This window comes from Stegodyphus dumicola, chromosome 1, assembly GCF_044657685.1.
Source record: "Stegodyphus dumicola isolate Sdum_Otavi_A_Nest chromosome 1, ASM4465768v1".
In the NCBI taxonomy this organism is placed as follows: Eukaryota; Metazoa; Arthropoda; class Arachnida; order Araneae; family Eresidae; genus Stegodyphus; species Stegodyphus dumicola.
In genome coordinates, this window is record NC_140768.1 from 105,021,124 (window position 1) to 105,039,767 (window position 18,644).

Genomic DNA, 18,644 nt, shown 5'->3' on the forward strand with positions numbered 1-18,644 from the left:
ATTGCCCCACCTTTGTCAACAGAAGAAGAGAAGTCATTGACCTCACATTAACTTCTTCTGATATTTATAACCTTATTGAGAATTGGCATGTAAGTGACAATCCCTCACTTTCAGACCATCGCCTTATACAATTTTGTATTAGAGATGAAATTCCAGCTGAATATTTCAGAAACATTAAAAACACAAATTGGGACCTTTATAAGGACTCCCTGGTCTCTAATGTCATTAACCTTCAGGTTTTAGACAATAATTGTACAGTCGAGGAGCTTGATACTCAAGCAAACAATCTGACAAATATTATTATTGAATCTTATCATGCATCATGCCCTCTCAAACGAAGGAAGTACCCTCCTAGTAGGAGAGTTTGGTGGACCAAGGAGCTTGAAAGCCTCCGCCTAAAGGTTCGGAGAGCTCACAGGAAAGCAGTCAGAAATAAATCTGAAGTTAACTGGTCTAACTTCAAAATTCTACAAAGGAAATTTAAAAGTGAAATCAGGAAAACTAAATACAACTCATGGAGATCATTCTGCACAGATATTCTGTCCTACCATGAGACTGCCAGAGTATATAAGATTCTTAAAAGATCTCAGGCGTCTCAACTCTCATCGGTTATGTGACCTGATGGCAGTTATACTATAAACTCTTTGGATACACTTTCGACCATGTTGAATTTTCATGTGGGGGACAAAAGTGTCACCTCTGACCCCCAGGAAAATCCATAGGAACTACTTCATAATCCATTAGATTTGGATTTTGCTAAGACAATTGTGAACTTTGAAAAGGCTAAAGCGGCCCTTGATGTATTTCTTCCCTTTAAATCTCCAGGGAACGATGGCATTTATCCAATTCTGCTTCAGAAAGGCTGGGATATTTTTGGCCACATTCTCGTGGACATATTTGAATCCAGTTTGGTTTTAGGATATGTTCCTAAGGTTTGGAGAACTTCACGAGGTGTGTTTCTTCCTAAACCAGGAAAAGAAACATATGAGAAACCAAACACATTTAGAATGATCACGTTAACATCCTTCCAGCTTAAGCTGTTGGAGTGATTGATTTTCTGGCACCTCCAGTCAGATAATAATCGGAACCATACCTTTGGCTTAGACCAACACGGTTTTAGGCCTGGCTTCTCCACTGAGTCGGCCTTACACCAACTCGTGGGGAGAATAGAAAAAACAATTATAGATGGACACTTTGCCATTGGGATTCTACTGGATATTGTAGGAGCCTTTGATAACATCGGTTTCGAGAAAATACATAAGGCCCTTACTGGAAGTCATATTCACCCTATGATAACTAGATGGGTCATCTTTATGATTAAAAACAGGAATATCTGTGTTAATCTCTCTGACTATGAAGTAAAGAGAGATATTACTAAAGGGTGTCCGCAGGGTGGTATTCTTTCTCCATTCCTGTGGAACCTGCTATTCAACTCACTCTTAGTACTTCTACGGGAGGAACCTGGCATGTCACAGGCTTATGCAGATGACCTTATTGTGTTATTACAGGGTTTCAATATCGGAACCGTACACAATCAAGCTCAGCAGATCTTGAATAAAGTTTCACACTGGGGTGATACAAATGGCCTATCTTTCTCTGCTGAAAAATCTGAGGTCATAGTTTTCACGTGGAGAAGGAAATGGAAACTGGCAGATTTATATCTGGGTAACCAGATTATCAGACGTAAGGAATGTGTTAAATACCTAGGATGTTACCTGAACAGTAAACTTACATGGATCACCCATATAAAAGAAAAGGCACAAACTGCCACAAATGTTCTAGTACTTTGTAGGCGAATCGTTGGTAAACAATGGGGCCTTAACCCAAAATCTACTCTATGGATTTATACTGCCATAGTCCGGCCAATGCTTTCTTACGGATGCGTGGTCTGGATCAATGGTATTAACAAAAGCACATATTTAAACATTTTACAAAAGGTGCAAAGACTTGCTTGCCTAAGCATTAGTGGGGCTTTAAATAGTACCCCTACTGCTGCATTAGAATTTTTATTGCAGATTCCACCCTTGAAATTATTCTTGAGCGGAGAAGCAATTAAAGCCATGAGATTGAATAAAAATGGCACATGGTGCCAAAGGACAGGTTTTGTTCATAAAAGCCACCTGAAAAGCCACATTGACATATGTCTGGACTTGGGCAATGAGATCCCTAAAATCTATATGCCCAAAGATGCAAATACTAAAACAATAGTTCCAGATAAACTATTCTCAACTCATATACCAAAAAGGAATGAGATAGAATCTCTATTTGACCTAATTCCAACAGGATCAATTGAATGTTATGATGGATCAGATGGATCAAAATCCAACTTCACTGGAGCTGGAGCTATTATAAGAACCAAGGGATCTGAAGAAGATTTCATCTATACCTTGGTAAATTAACAACTGTTTTCCAAGCCAAGGTTCTGGCGATCAATATGGTCGCCAGGGAGCTCTTAGCTAAAAATACAGATGATAAGTATATATATATATTCTCTCTGACGGCCAATCAGCCATCCTTGCCCTGGCTAATCGTGTCAAGTTACAAAACTGTGTTTTGAACTGTACTCAAGATCTCAATTCTCTGGCTCAGGCCCATACTACCATTAGTTTAGTCTGGGTCCCGGGTCATTGTCATTTTGCTGGAAATGAACTAGCTGATAAAGTAGTTAAAGATGCTTCGTAACTACCCATGTCTGGCCCAGAACCATTTTACCCAGTTTCATATCAAACTGTTAAAAAAGAAGTAAGAAGTTGGATAAAGAACAAACATGATGATATATGGTTTAAACTACCAGACTGTGCTCATTCTAAATTGGTGCTCAGTACACTTAACTTATCAGGTAAACTCATACACCTCAGTAGAACTAACTTACGCCAGGTAATTCAAATTGTTACCGGACATGCTTATCTGGCTAAGCATCTCCACAAATGTGGTCTTGTCGAATCTCCTCTCTGCCCAGCTTGTGGAGAAGAGGAGGAAACACCTTTTCACTTTCTGGGATGATGTCCGGTGTTTTCTGTCCCTAGAAACAAATTCCTTGGGTTTTCCTATATTACCTTTGATCAAGCCTTCTATACAAAGGGCTCTCTGGCATAATAGGGTTTCTGATGTATACTAAACACCTACAGGTAAGGTGAACTTGAAACCACAAGAAACAAGCATTGAGATGCCCTGTAAGTTCCCCCCTTTTTTTTTAAGAAACTATGCAGGGATTTCCCTCTCATAGCTGTGTTTTGGAATATAATTTGAAAATAGATATCAAACCTTTATACACTACCTGGTCAATTGGCTTGAGAAAGCACCTCTGCCCTCCTTATTTAATTTTTTTGGGGGGGGGGGGGGGCACTCACCATCGCACTCTTGTTTGGTCAAGAATTTGCGTTTGGTGGTTTGGGAGGGATTGAATCGGCTCTTCATCCAATAGGGAAGTAAGTTTTCACGATCCAACCGACACCTCGAACTTAGAGATGGGATCTTTTGCTGATACTATAGATTTGGTGTCAGTTTGGGATCTTATCTATTTATTTATTACTTACCTTTTACAGGAGTTACCATTTAAATCCCTTGATTTAAATGATCAAATGGCGGAAGAGTAATGGGCAATATTGCCTAAACTCTTTTCCTTCTTTTCATAAGAAGGAAGCGCCATTAAATGTTATCTTATGTTATGGCCCGAGATGTGGTCACTTAAAAAAGAATGCATTCCCACAAGTTGATACATGGTCTAAATATTCTGAAATGGAATAGACAAACTCTATTTTGTGAAATTTGTACAAAATGCAAACAAACAAGATTACCGTTCCCAAAGAAAATGAGCACAGTAAACTGTGACGTACTTGAACTTGTACACACTGATATATGTGGTCCTATGAATGTCACATCTTTAGGTGGTGCAAAATACTTCACAACATTTGTCGACGACAAATCGCGAAAAATTACTGTGTACACCTTACACAAAAGGTCCGAAGTTCTTGAAGCATTTAAAAAGTACAAATTTCAGGCTGAGAAAAAAAGGCAACTGAAAATACTCCACAGCGATAATGCAAAATAATTTAAAAGTCAAGAATTTAATTAATTCTTAGAAAAGCAGGGCATTAAATGCCAATTTTCAGTGGCATATAGATTGCAACAGAACGGAGTTCCAGAACGCGCCAATCATACCCTAGTTGAAATGGCCAGATGTCTACTATTCAAAGCAAAATTACCTCAAGGACTGCGGCTAGAAATGGTGAATACTGCCACTTATATTCGAAACAGATGTCTGACTAAAAACAAATCAAAAACGCTGAAAGAAATATGGTCTAAAAGAAAGCCTACAGTATCTAATTTCAGGATCATAGGAAGCAAAGCTTTTCGCTAACAACTTCAAAGAAAAACAAATTTCTCCCAAAAAGTGAAGAATACATTCTTGTTGGATATTCTGAGGAACTGAAAGCATATCATCTATGGAAACCTGGAACTTCTGAAGTAACACAAAGTCATGATGTCACATGACTTTGTGTTACTTCAGACTGTGCGGATAGCACAGTCGATCGGTACAAAGCCAGACTCGCCGCCAAAGGATGCTCGCAAAAGTATGGAAATGATTATACTGAAACCTTTTCACCCATAGTTTGCTACAACTATGTACGAACATTGCTCGCTTTAGCTGCCGAATATAACCTCAAAATACATCAAATGGATGTCCAAACAGCTTATCTGAACGTAAAAATTGACAAAGAGACCTTTACATCTCAACCTGAAGGTTTTGTAACTTTCAAAGGCAAAGTTTGCAAGCTGAAATATCAATCTACGGACTCAAGCAAGCGGGACGAATGTGGAATCTGAAATTAGATTAAACTTTGTGAAAACTTAAATTTGAAAAGTTAACGTCAGATAACTGCATATATGTTCAAAAAGGAACAGATGACTGTATCATAATCGCTATTTATGTAGATGACTTGATAATTCTGACTAAAAGTGAATCTTCCATGATACACATTAAGAAAACTCTCAGCAAAACCTTTCAAATGAGGGATTTAGTTAAATTAAAAACAGTGTTTAGGAATTAACATTGAGCATAATGAAAATGTATCAATTAGCCAAACTCAACACATAAAAGAACTCTTGGCTAAATACAGTATGCAAGAATGTAGATCTATATCAACACCATTAGATCCCAACATTAAACTATGCAATTCTTCAAATGTCGCCAAAGAAACGTGTAGACAAAATTAAGTATCAATCATTAATTGGATCCTTAATTTACTTGGTTGTATCTACATGACCTGACATTGCAAATTCTGTTAGTAGACTTAGTCAATTTAACAGTAACCTGAAATATTTTCACTGGATTCAAGAAAAATGCGTATTATAATACCTTAAATCTACAATAAATGTGAAGATAACTTATCACAAAACAAATGTTATGTAGACGCGAAATGGGCCGAAAATACTCTCAACAGAAATAATTTAGCGGCTATAGTTTCATACTAGCAGGAAGCCCGATTTCTTGGGAATCGCACAAGCAAAGAACTGTAGTGCTATTAAGCACAGAAGCAGAATACATAGCGTTAACTGAAGCTTCAAAAGAAGCCATGCACTTGCGTTTGCTATTAAGAGAGCTAGGTTTTTCGGAAAAGGTAACAGAAGCAACTGTATTATACAATGACAATCAAAGTGCACAACATTTAGTGAAAAATCCAGTTCATCCCTCTCGAACAAAACACATCGATACTCGATTTCATTACACCAGAGAGTTATACAACAATAAAGAAATTGACATTAAGTATGTGTCTACAACAGAAATGCCAGCCGATATTTTAGCGAAGAATCTCGGCAAGGACAAACATAGGAAATGCATGAATTTATTAGGACTTGAAATTTAACTAATGAATGTCATTTTTTATTTTGTTCTCTTTTCAGCTCATCGAGGGAAAGTGTTAGTGATAGAAATTTGCATTTCTCCAGTTGGCAATTGCGCTGAGCAGAAAAAGTGAACTATATAAGGTGTGCGGAAGGATTCCTCCCCGAGGAGACGAACAGAGAAAGATAGTCTGTCTTCCCGATTCTGAGGGTCCTGAAGTCTAACCTCCCTGCTACGCCTATCTGACGATGTTTGCCGACGTCATTCTCTCAAGTGTGGTGCAGAAACGTGATGCAAGGAGTCCTACTAAGGAACAATTCATTAGAAATAAGAATCTACTCAAGCATTCCGGATTATCTGTATACATCGCAAAATACATGCCTATATGAAAAGGACTGTTAAGCAGGGTCAAGTCATATTGTACCAAAATAATTCTAGTACAGTTTCTACGTTATCCATCATATAAATTCATTAATGTGTTAAAGTCCGACACGATACATTCATCTATGTTGTTGAATCTTAAGGATTGAAGACACTGATTAAATTTTATGTTTAATTTTCCAACATGGTGTATTTTATACTTCTGTAGCAGAGAACCTTGGTTTCTATACCCACCACTGCGCGTGACTCTCAAAATTCTGAAAAGAACACCAAATCTTCAAATATAACAATTAATAATGTTACCACACTGTGATATAAACTAAAAATTATAGAATAGCATTTTTAATGTTTCTCTGCTACGTTACTAATCAAAATACAAAAGAGAATGAATAATTTTTCAAGCTTAGATTCACATATGTTTCTAAATAGAATTAATTTTTTTAATTCAAATTTTAGATTGCAATAAAATGCTGAATAACAGCTTGCTGTTGTATTGCTGGCAGTTAAATTTCAGATCATCAAATTTCTTAGATATCGCAAAAGGTTTGCTATAAGATTTTTTTTTTGTTTTGTTTTGTTTTGTTTCCTGGAAAGACTGCACACTTTTCCTGTACCTTGAGGCTTTATGTTGACATTTTAAAAATAGGTTTCTTAAAAAAACTATAACAGAAGCAATTTAATGATAGTTTTTCTACTACTATGAGATCCTTTAGATCAGTAAAGTTGCCATGTCTCATTTTTAAAAGTTTGAAAAGGTTGCCTTCTTTTTTTTCTTTTTTTTTCCCCCTCCAGTTCTTATTAAAGAGGCATACTGAGATGGAACAGTGATGAGGCCTGATTTCAATGACTTTCACAGCCTTTTCAATTAAGCAATCCAATCTACTTCATTTTACAAGTGACCAACAAGCAATTCATCTGCTCTGCTTTTACTCTTCAAGCATGCCAATGTATACAAGTGACAGACAAACTAAGATGTGTCAATATTGCAGCCATTATATGTGAGAAATCAAAGAATGCAACATAGACACTACTGTCACTTATCAGTGCAGTCTTGAAATTTGCTATACCAACTAAAATATATGCTAGTATTGCTATTGAAAAGAAGATATTACTATGTTCAGAATGGTTGTAACCCAAAATTCATATTTTTTTAGTGCCAGTATTGCAGCCCATGAACCGGCCATCTAACTAGCTGCATCCATCAGTTGAGGTGAAGATGAATACCAATTTATCTTTATCTACTATTAGAATGAAAAAGCACTTTTGGTGCTATAGCTTTTTGCCATGTGTATCATTTAACATTTTTGCTAAAGTGAAACATTATTACATTATTTTTACATTATTAAAATAATAATAAATAAATACATTTGAATGTCAGAAATCTCAGCTATATGTAAAAGCTGAGATTTCGGACAGTCTAGTTAAGGTTTAGATTTCTTTTCTGTTAGGGCTAGATTTCTTTTCGGTCTAGTTAAAAAAAATAAAGATGCTAAATTTTTTAATTTTGATCATAAAAAGTTAAATAAAAATAAAAGCATGATTAGTTATCATTAATGATTATTACACAAATATCTAAGATAAAATTCCCATGAGGAATTTTCTTGTGACACATGTCTAGGTGCAATTAAGAGATAATGTTTTATAACATAATTCAAATGAAATTTAATTTTCATTCATAATTTCACTAGATTTTTACTGATTAATATTATAATATATTAAATTTCAGAGCTACTTGAATAACTTAAAATACCTTTCAGGATTTTTAATGAAACTCCACTGTTACATGTTAATAAAAACTTACTTTTTACACTATACAACTCCAGGTTCAATTCGTAAAAGCCATCAGTACCAAATATAACACTATTTTGTGAAAAAATAATACAGCTGCAAGGTTCATTTGTTTCAATAACCTTAAAAAAGGGCAAAAAATACAAATTCAGCAATTACTATCGATTGTAAATAAAATTTGCAAAATAAAATAAGGGAAGGATAATTACATACAAATGTTAAGTAATATGCAAATGCTACAAATAACTAATCTGTGAAAAATTCAATTTTAAAACCATATTACAGTTAATCTTTTTACATACATTATGAAACACATCATTGCATAAAAATGATTTCTGGTGCAAAAGAGAAGTGAGTAGCACACTAATATGAACTTCAATAGTAAAAACAAAACAGCAATTTTTACACTTGAAAAGTATTAATCAGATATTTCAAGTACTGAAGAAACTAAGCCCTGCCATTCAGATATATTCGTAATATTTTGCCATTATTGATTATAGAACTGCTAATCTAACATTAATATATTAATTGCATTTTCTTGAAATTAAGAATAAATTAATTGAAATTAATGCTTTCTACAATGAAATGTTGTGGGATATGAATAGAATAAGACAGTTTAGTAGTTTAAAAAGAAATTCTACAGTGTTTTAGTAAAATTGCAAATAGCTTCTTTTTTTAGAATGCAAGTTCTCTGTTGCCATCAATACCATTTAAATGATGTATTAATACTGAAAAGTAATGTAAATTCAACTTCAAATTGAAGCTGATTTTGAAAAAAAAAAAAAAAAAAAAAAAAAAAATCTCAAAAGCATTTCAAAAGGATGACCCCTCCCTTTTCTTAATATTCTGCACTGCAATTGTTTTCAACATAAAAGGGCTTTTTATAATGATTAAAAAAGAAAAATGCCTCATAACAAGCAACTTTGGTTAATGCATTTATTTCTTTATTGCTATATACATTTTTCTTCTACCTAACAGATTTAACGCACTTTGAATAATTTGTCACTTACTCTGTCTCTTGCTGCTTTTGAATGGTTGTGTAAGTTGCATAATCTTGTTTTATTCTCTAATTAATATTTGTATCAAATCTTGAAAATATTCTACACAAATCAAGAAAATGTATTCAATAGCTCCTGTAAATCACACCAGGTTTTGCAGTCACTGTGTTTCTCATCAACCCACAAGCCAAGTGATTTACAGTTTAGAATTGTCATCTTTATTTAGCATGGATTTCTGACAGGTTTCATTTGTGTTTTAAATAGGTCATTAAAGGAACTTCCTCTTTTGAAGAATATTAAGCAAGTAAATAATATACAAATGCAATATTTTAAACAGCAAAAAAACACAAAGCAATTGCCAAGCCTTTCTGAATACTCATCACCAAGATCCTTATAGTGCCATTTTACAGATGAAAAAAAAAGTGAAAGAGGTGCCAGATTTTAGGGTGTGCTGAGCCAGATGGGGGGAATTTGTATTTGTAACAAAATTTATATTACCAAAATTCTGGAAATGACTCCAAAAGTTTGTAAGTGAAAAGGCATCGACTGTAAACTTTTATGTATTGCATTCTAAATTAATAAAAATGGAAGTGTAATAAGACTATACCCATTTACTTTGGTAAATGGTACAGGTTGAAACAGGTACAGGTTATACCAGAAAAACATCTGATTGGCAAAAAAGCACTTAAATAATTCAGTTGCTGCTTTTAAGATTCATTCTTTACAATCCCTAGCTTTTAATAATCATATCTTTGACAGTTGTTCCTATTGACAGAAATATTTTGTCTTTGTAACTTCAGTAACGTTTAAAGAATTTCCTTCTAACCATCAAAAAAGATATTCTGCCTTTGGGGGGGGAGAAGAGTTGTCAAACCACTTTTTACATTGCAAAAAAACTGCCCAGATTTTTCTGAAGTCAAATTCCGGGTTATTTTTATTTTTTCCTATTGTAAAAACATGAAAAAGGCCTTTTAACAGCAAACATGAAAAAAATGCCTTCAACAGGATTCCAACTTCAGATCTCCCAAATGACAACAGAATGTGCTTCCAATGACACCATACAGGCATGTAGTAAGGAAGGAGAAAATTTCTTACATTCTCCACCACTTAAATGGTAATTGGAGAGAAAGGGCCTTAATTGTCAAATTCAGGTGGTGACAAATTATAGCCCACTATATTTTAATTCAGCTGCCATTTGTACAGTCATTAGGTTTGTTCTGGAGCATGATATATGAAGAATCAGCAATGCCCTTGCCTGGAATCTTAACACTGGACCTTCCTATTGCTAGCTAGATGCCCTTTCCAATCACACCAAGAAGGCTTATAGTAAGGATGAAGAAAAACTCCTTACACTGAACTGATTTGAAGAAATTGCTTTTATGAGTGAATTGACTGATTCTAGAAAATGAAATTACAGCTCTTTTACGGTACACTAACAGCTTTTATTATAAGCTTGCCAAGAATAGAGATCTGCTCTTTGTTCGCAAACTGGTTCATTTTACTGGGTGAGCTAATGTCAGACAGGTGAAAAATGAAGAATGCTCTTGTTGGAAGTATCCCAGGAAAGTTTGATTTCCATTTTAGAGGACAAAAGAATGTTATCTTCCTATGTTAAAAGTTACTTTTTCATCATTTCCCAACTTTTTGAAAAAAAATTATTCTAGAATTTTATTATTATTTCTGTGTAGAAAGGACGTTTTAGGCAATCTCAGAACTACAGTTGAAAGAAATCAATTCCAGGGGTTCGATGGAGTCGATTCTTCCAATACCACAACTTGCTCAATTCATTTCGGTCTTTGTTCCATCTTGCTAACCTCTCTAGATTCCTACTTTGTTCCTGACTTTTTTCATCAAAGTTGTCATTAGTACGCAATAAGTTATAAAAAAATGAACCGATTCATTTCGGTGAGCAAACTGCTCCCATGAGATCTTATAAAATAGTGATTTTGTCTGAATTCTCAAACGTTGTACTTCAAATTTAAATATTTGGCAAGGACCATATGAAACTAGATATCCATGGCAGAACCTGTTGCAGTGTAACAGCAGGTTACTTTATAACCTCAAAGTAAGAAGTTATACAGTAACCTATAGGTAATACAGTCAAACGCAACTTATGATGAACACAATTTTTTGATGCCATCCAATTCCATATAAATTTAATGTTATTTTACATTGCCATAGTGAACTCCTAAATGTATATAAATCAGATACAATAAACTTTGTTGGACATCTTGGACTGAGAATTGTAATTTTTGAAACATTTTCCCAGAATTTCTGCTGTTTTCAACTGAAAAATTACTAATTGTATAATTGTATCCTGATTAGGTATTAGAACAACAAGAAACACCTTTAAGTTTGTAGCGGCAGTGCCAAACAGGCGATATAGACTCAAAAACTCTGGAGAAAAGCACCAATTGGCGAAACAGTAAACCTGCTTGTCCCTACGGGCTGACGAGAAGAGAAGAATTTTCCACGGCAGTCCTGGGTAACAACTTCAGTCTGTGTGTGTGCGTCTGTGAAACAATGTGTCTTGTGCCTTTCACGTGATATGTAACTTCGATCTGGGACTGTACGCTTCCTTAAGCCATTATTATGTATCTATATTACTTCTCCTTATTAAATCTTATTCTTAATGTTAAATGCCTATCTCAATTAAGATTGCTATTTTTCTAGGTAAGGTTATCTATACTTTTTTTTGTAGGCACGCGTTACTCGCGCGTACCTCAAGTTATTTTTCTTTTACATTGACCCTCACTTTTCTCTGAATTTTAAACAAAAGACTATGTGAGGCAGGTGCAGCACTGAATTCCTAGGAAACCAGGACACATAATAAACATGTCTATGACAGTGGTCTCAAACTCATGGTCACTGAAGCAATTTTATGCGGCCCACAAAATATCTTTAAACCATGTATTTGTTGTGAACACTATGTTTATAGTTTTAGAGACAAAGACATGGACTGAGGTTATGTGTGCACCAGCTATTGAAGGAAAAAAGGCAGAATGAATAGTTTGGAGTTTTGTCTTTGTCATAATATGCTTATATATCATGCTCTGTGATTAAGGTAATGTTGGGGACTTTCTCACATTGGCACAGTCAGTAAATTAATTTTGCCAGCCAACAATGGGTAGCATTTCAGTATTCTGAAATTTCTGGTTAATGTTAAAAATAACTTATTTAGTAGTTAATTCAACTTATGAGAATTAACTGAATGAATATCAGTCTATAATATAATATTAGATATGAATGCATTTGAATTGCAATGTATAACCAGCAGAAATTTCTGGCACATATAAACCTTTTTCAACAGAAAATAAATATGAATTTGAATTTATTTCTTTGCATTATCATTAACCTTTATATTCTGGTAAATATTTAGTCAGCAGAATTATAGTAAATCTTGTTTGCTTTCATCACAAATGTTTTTAAACCTTGTTAAAAATTGTTCAGGGCTGTCAGATCGAGCATGTGGCCAGCATGCAATTGCCCCTAGTGGTCCGAATGCATTATGCATCAAGCCATTAACATGGGAAGATAACATTGAGTACCATTAATACATTAAAACAAAATACTTGAATCAGTTCTTGGATTCAATTCAAATACTTTCATAAAATTGTATTTATGTTTCCCTTGCCTAACGCTAAATCAGAAGTGAAAAAAATACAGCTGCTTTAAATACCATATGATGATTTGAAGGCTTCTTTTACAGGGTATTTACCCCTTTTGTTTTTGCATAAAACAGTCAGTAGATAATGGGGAATTTATAACATTTCTCTTCACTGTAGTTTTAAACAAGCAGAAAAGCAAAGAGATTTTAAATTCCCATAGAACATAACTCTTGTATCAAACATCTGTCAGCCTCTTAATCAACTTTTAAAATTTAGTTTGGCTAAAATTATTCCTCTCCCTCTTTTTAATTCCAATTTGTTTCTTAAAAGTACTTTAATAACTTGCCAAAACTTTTTTTAACTTTCAGATTCTATTTTGTTTCAAAAGCAATTGCTGTTATTTTTTTTTTTTTTTCCAAAATTCATATTTTTATTTTCCTATTTAAAAATGACATACTTCAGAGAAAATACTGCAGAATATTTTTTACGTCTAAAAAAGGTTGGATATGAATCAGATTCCCTAAGCCTTTCCATAAAATCACTATGAAAGTTGAATCCAAACTCAAATTTTGCCCAATTCCAAAAATTGATCTGCTTACAATTTAAAACAAGCTAAACAGGTAGCAAAATTGTACAACGGAAGAAATTTAAAGCAAAACTAAACAGGTATTTCCCCCCCCTCTAATACAGGTAATTTCCTTTCCTGGAAACATTCAGTAAATTAGATCAAGGTTTCCCAAACCTTTTCTTGCATAGACCCCTTTCAAAATAGCTAAATACACAATTTTTGGAAAAAAAAAAAAAAAAAAAAAAAAAAAACTGCTTATTAGATTTATGTTTTATTAGACTAGAAGAGAAACACGCTAATGTGACAATCAAAATCGTAAAAAACAACCTTATATTTAGCGTAGGTATAATGAAACACTCAATCGATTTCGAGGGCAGCTAAAGGTCCCTCCTCATCAGGAGAAAGAAATACATAGAAAGAAGAAAATAGGAATCACAGAAACACGTGGTGCTTATCAGCACTGCACGTGGTTATAACTAGATTTTTAATCAGAGTTGCACTGGCCGCCTACTTTTACTGAGCCAGGCTGTCTGATCAAGAATAAAGAAATATTAGCGAAGTTAAAATAGGGAGCGAGGGGCAAATGCACATTACGCTCAAAATCTGAACTTCAAATAATGGAAATGGTTGCTTTCCATTATTTGAGCGAGGGGCAAATGCACATTACGCTCAAAATCTGAACTTCAAATAATGGAAATGGTTGCTTTCCATTATTTGAAGTTCAGATTTTGAGCGTAATGTGCATTTGCCCCTCGCTCCCTATTTTAACGTCCCTAATATTTCTTTATGCTTGATCAGACAGCCTGGCTCAGTAAAAGTAGGCGGCCAGTGCAACTCTGATTAAAAATCTAGTTATAACCACGTGCAGTGCTGATAAGCACCACGTGTTTCTGTGATTCCTATTTTCTTTTTTCTATGTATTTCTTTCTCCTGATGAGGAGGGACCTTTAGCTGCCCTCGAAATCGATTGAGTGTTTCATTATACCAACGCTAAATATAAGGTTGTTTTTTACGATTTTGATCATGTTTTATTACTTTTAATTTTATAAATTTAAACAAGTTTCAAAAACCAGCTTTTAAATATACAAAATTTTGACTTTAATTAATGTGATGACTGCATCTGATGTTCTGATGGTTTTTTATTTTTTTATTTTAAATTATATTAAGCACAAAATTGCTTAACTTTTCAATGATATTCAACCTATTTCTTGTTTTTTGTAGTAAATTATTGATTTGACTAAAGCCTGCTTCTATTAGGTATAAGAAGAGAGCTGTAATGATAGTTCATTGTAAGTGTTTTTTCTCAGTTTTGGTAACAGTAAAAATTTCTTTAGTTTTGACTTGTAATTTTCCTTGCATTTCGCAATTTCTTTTTTATATTGCATAACAAATTTTTATATTAAAAAAAACCACCAATTTTTAAAATATATTACACTTTAGTGAATATGAAATTATATTATTTCTTCCTTACTACATGATATAGCTTTATATCAATAAATAAGTAACTATACATTTTATAATTGATTTTTTTTTGGTAATCAATGAGATTTTGATTATTAGAATTTGTCTTCTTTTAAAATTTAATCGACTCGTAGGGGATCAATACCAACTACGTTAGGAGCTCCGAGTTAGGTAGAAACCTTTCACTTTACCTTTTTGGGATAAAAGTTCTTTGAAATTGGTTCCCATTGAAAAAGCCTTACACTTTCTGAAGTTGCAATGCAAATATATGGTGATTCTGTACAAATATTCTCTTCCAGAGCGAACAAGTGGCAGTCTTTGATGTCAGCCAAAGATCTCAGAGTTGGCATTTGATTTGAAGAACTGTGTAGAGCACTCTGAAAGGCACTTAAATTTGCAAGACTTAACTTTCGATCTTCTCCTTAAAGAAATGCAATCGTTGTCATTAATGTGGGTATAAAAAATAAATAAAAAGATGTCATGTAACTATAAACACTCAGTAAGAAAAAAAAATGTATTAATTTTAATTTATATATATATATATATATAAAAGTACAAAGTCCGAGATTTGAACTCATCCAGAAATTAGATCATCAGTTTAAATCTAGTAAGATGGCATGTAGAAATTATAAAATTAAAAATATGAAATTGCCATTTATGATCTAAAGGGTATTAAAATTTATGCACACACACACAAAAAAAAGCTTAATATTTATTTGTATTTTCTTTTTACTTCTGTAGATAAACAATTTCTTATTTGGTTGCAAAGTTCAATTGTTCAACTTCTGTAATTGCTGTGCCAAGAATTCCGACCAACTTTTCAGTGGAAATTTTTCACTCTCTATCACTTTCTTTGCTATCAGTAGTGATATTTTCTGGATCTAGAACCACACTACAGATTTACCATCTGTTAATTGATTGATGATTAAGGCACTGTCATCATAATGAGAAACTTCTGTTATATCATCTTTATTTATTACTGCTTCTTTGCATTTCTTTACAAAATCCATTAATTGGAAAATTTCACCTCTGGTTTGCGATATCTGAAAATCTTTAAATTTGTGGCTATCATCTTCATCATCCTCACCATAAAATATAATAACTGGCCATAAAATATGCAACCATTTTTAAAAGTATCTGCAGACACATCCTCGCACGATCTTGTGATGCTCCACATAGAAGATTTTATGCTAAAATATTTTTTAAATTCTTAAATAGTCGTGCCATTATTCAAGAAATTTAGCATGGATTTTATAATAAAATTACCTAAATTTTAGCATTACCTTATATTTGCATTCCAGCATGTGCACTATTCCGATATACACAGATAGTGATGAACGTACAATTTGGAGGAAAGACTATTATGGATGCATTATATTTTACTAAAACTTCAAGTGAAGTATGAGCCAAAAAGTTGTGTACAATCAGGACAATTTTTTCATCATCCGGTAAACCAACCAAATTCAAATGTTGCCAAGCCTCGGTATGAAATGATTTTTCAAACCAATCGTTCATTAACACTTGTATTATCCATGCTCTTTTATTTTCTATGATATATAAAGGGGAAAATCCTTACTCCTTTAAATGCCTGAAGTGGTGTAATTTTTCTGATTATGCAAAGTCTACACTTGTGCATTCCTGCAGCATTTGGGTATGCTAAAATGCTAGTCTCGCTTTGGAATCTTTGACACCAGTTGAAGCCTTTTCTGTAAAGGTTGCCAAGATATTTCATGGTACACTATTAATGAGTTCAATGAATTCATTTGTAAATAGTTCAGCAGCTTCAGTATCAGCTGAAGCTTTTCTACCTGAAATTTTTAATTACCTTATACCATGGCAATTTTTAAATTTGGTGAACTAACTTGTTGAATATGTGCATTCAGTTTTCAAGTTCATTTCTTCATGAAATATTTTGGCTTGAACCATTAGCATTGGATCTATCAATGGCACCCCTCGCTGCGATGCTGTCTGATTCATTCAATCATCACTTTTAGCATAACGAATAGTTGTTTTGTTATTCATTGCAAATGGAGTGTCAGAATCCACAAAAATTCCCCTTTTTCTGTTTTCTTATGTTATATACAGTTGACTTAATGCCATACTCCTTGCATAATTTTGAGAAAGCTACACCTTTATCCAATTTTTGCAGCAATTACAATTTTGTTTAATGAACATCGAAATGTGCTTTCGCTTCGTAGATCCTGTAGCAGCTCCAAAATTAGAAATTCTTTTCGACATAATCGAAAGTTCAAACTTTAATTTTCAATAAAATTGTTGTAATAATAACACCCTGCAAAAAATAATAAGCTGGATCAAATCAGAAAATTAAGGAACAGTGCAATCTGCTATATTAACTGAAATTCCTTGGAATCAGTAAAGTTTAAATTTACTGATTCCAAGGTAAAGTTTAGCTTCAGTAAAGTTTAACTTTACTGATTACTCATGCCTAGCTTAAGAGCATCTACTATACATTATTGGCTATGCCTCATGAGATTAGTGATGAAAGACAAGTTGTTCAGCTAAATTTTGCCTTGCTTCTATTGTGCACCGAGACAACTAAGCTTGTATTATTTAAGTTATTTATCATACTTACTATTTCTTGCACATACTTAAAGTTTATATGAGTCCTGAGTAAATAAATTCCCACATATACTTAAGGCTTATCAAGGGCCGGTGCTAGCTATCTTACCACCTGATGCAGTTTCTAAATTCTGCTACCAAGCACCTCCCTAATTTCTAAATTTTGGTTCCCAGTGCTTTCTTTTCATAAATTCTTAAAATTTTGTCATCACTTAATTTTGTTGCTTAGTGTTTTGTAAATTCTGCCACCCAGTGCAGCCATAAGAGCTCTGGTGCCGGCTCTATGTTTATGTGCATTACAAATCAGTTATTTTTAATTCAAATAGCACTAAATGCAATATTTTATCCTATGGGTATCATTAATAAAATCTATTTTTAGCATATGAAAAGATTTTTGTTAAGTTTTTTATCAACATTTCTTAGTGTATTTAATTTAAATCTGTAATCATCGCTAACTGTAATGTCAACATAAAAGGTTACAATGCTTTTTGTTACTTAGTTACTATTATAAAAGAAACTGTTCAGACACTGCAGCATGAGACATTACTCAAGTTGTTATGTGTTGATAACCATGCAGTGTTTACATTATGCCAAAGGGGCATTTCTTGAACATTTTGTGTGGTACCTTTATTTATTAAATATCATGTTCTTTGCACTTGAACCATAAAATTAATTCAATAGCAATATTGCAAAATAATTTTTGAATGAGCAAAGCTTTAGAATTTCCGATACACAGTCTTGCGCACTGGAGATAAAAATGTTTCCCCACACACACTTTTCTGTACAGTTTTGACAAACAAAATTAAATGCAAATATTAACTGAACAAACTTTTTTTTTAATCTTCATAAAATGTTCCACAAATATTTGCAAGAAATTAAAAATTCAGATCAAATAAAATTGAATAAGAAAAACTATGCTTAATACCACTAGGAATGGGCCAATGGAATTTGCACAAGTTAATAAATTTCATTTATTGTGGAGAAACATTTTCCTTAGTAAAGGCTAAAGATTAAAAATCATGAATATGGGGGGATGCAACAGGGAGATGCAAAGAAAAACTGGACAAGACAGCAGCTTGCATTATGTACTGCATAAAACACAAATAAATTAAAAAGAATGTTAGAATGCTACATATAAAATGCATTTGTGAGAATTATAAAACTGCATTTACCATGAATTAATAATACAGCTCCAGTTTCTTCATTGCAGGCCATTTGATAGATGCAATCAATTCCTTCCATTCTATATCTCAAAGAACACGTAAACTTGTTAATGACTTTTAGGACAAACAAACCTTCTGCTGCACCCATCAAAATTATCTAAATTAAAGATATAATAGAAATATCAATTAAAGAAAAAGATTCAGATGTATAAAAATTAATTACTTAAAAAAAGATTAGAAGATTAGACAAGA

The 18,644-nt window shown here is 33.3% G+C and overlaps 1 protein-coding gene across 6 annotated transcripts in view; it reads right to left on the reverse strand.

The window, feature by feature from the left end:
- The window catches only part of LOC118202431 (citron Rho-interacting kinase-like), a 284,352-nt gene that overhangs the window by 24,661 nt on the left and 241,047 nt on the right, over positions 1-18,644 (reverse strand). For 5 of the 6 annotated variants that reach the window (XM_085818648.1, XM_085818656.1, XM_085818636.1 and 2 more), the window contains 3 exons: positions 18,402-18,549; positions 14,841-15,070; positions 8,028-8,136 (listed from right to left, as the gene is read on the reverse strand). In XM_085818648.1, the coding sequence (XP_085674774.1) occupies positions 8,028-8,136; positions 14,841-15,070; positions 18,402-18,549 (487 nt within the window). The remainder of the gene's footprint in view (positions 1-8,027; positions 8,137-14,840; positions 15,071-18,401; positions 18,550-18,644) is intronic. The other variant, XM_085818639.1, reaches the window with a different exon arrangement.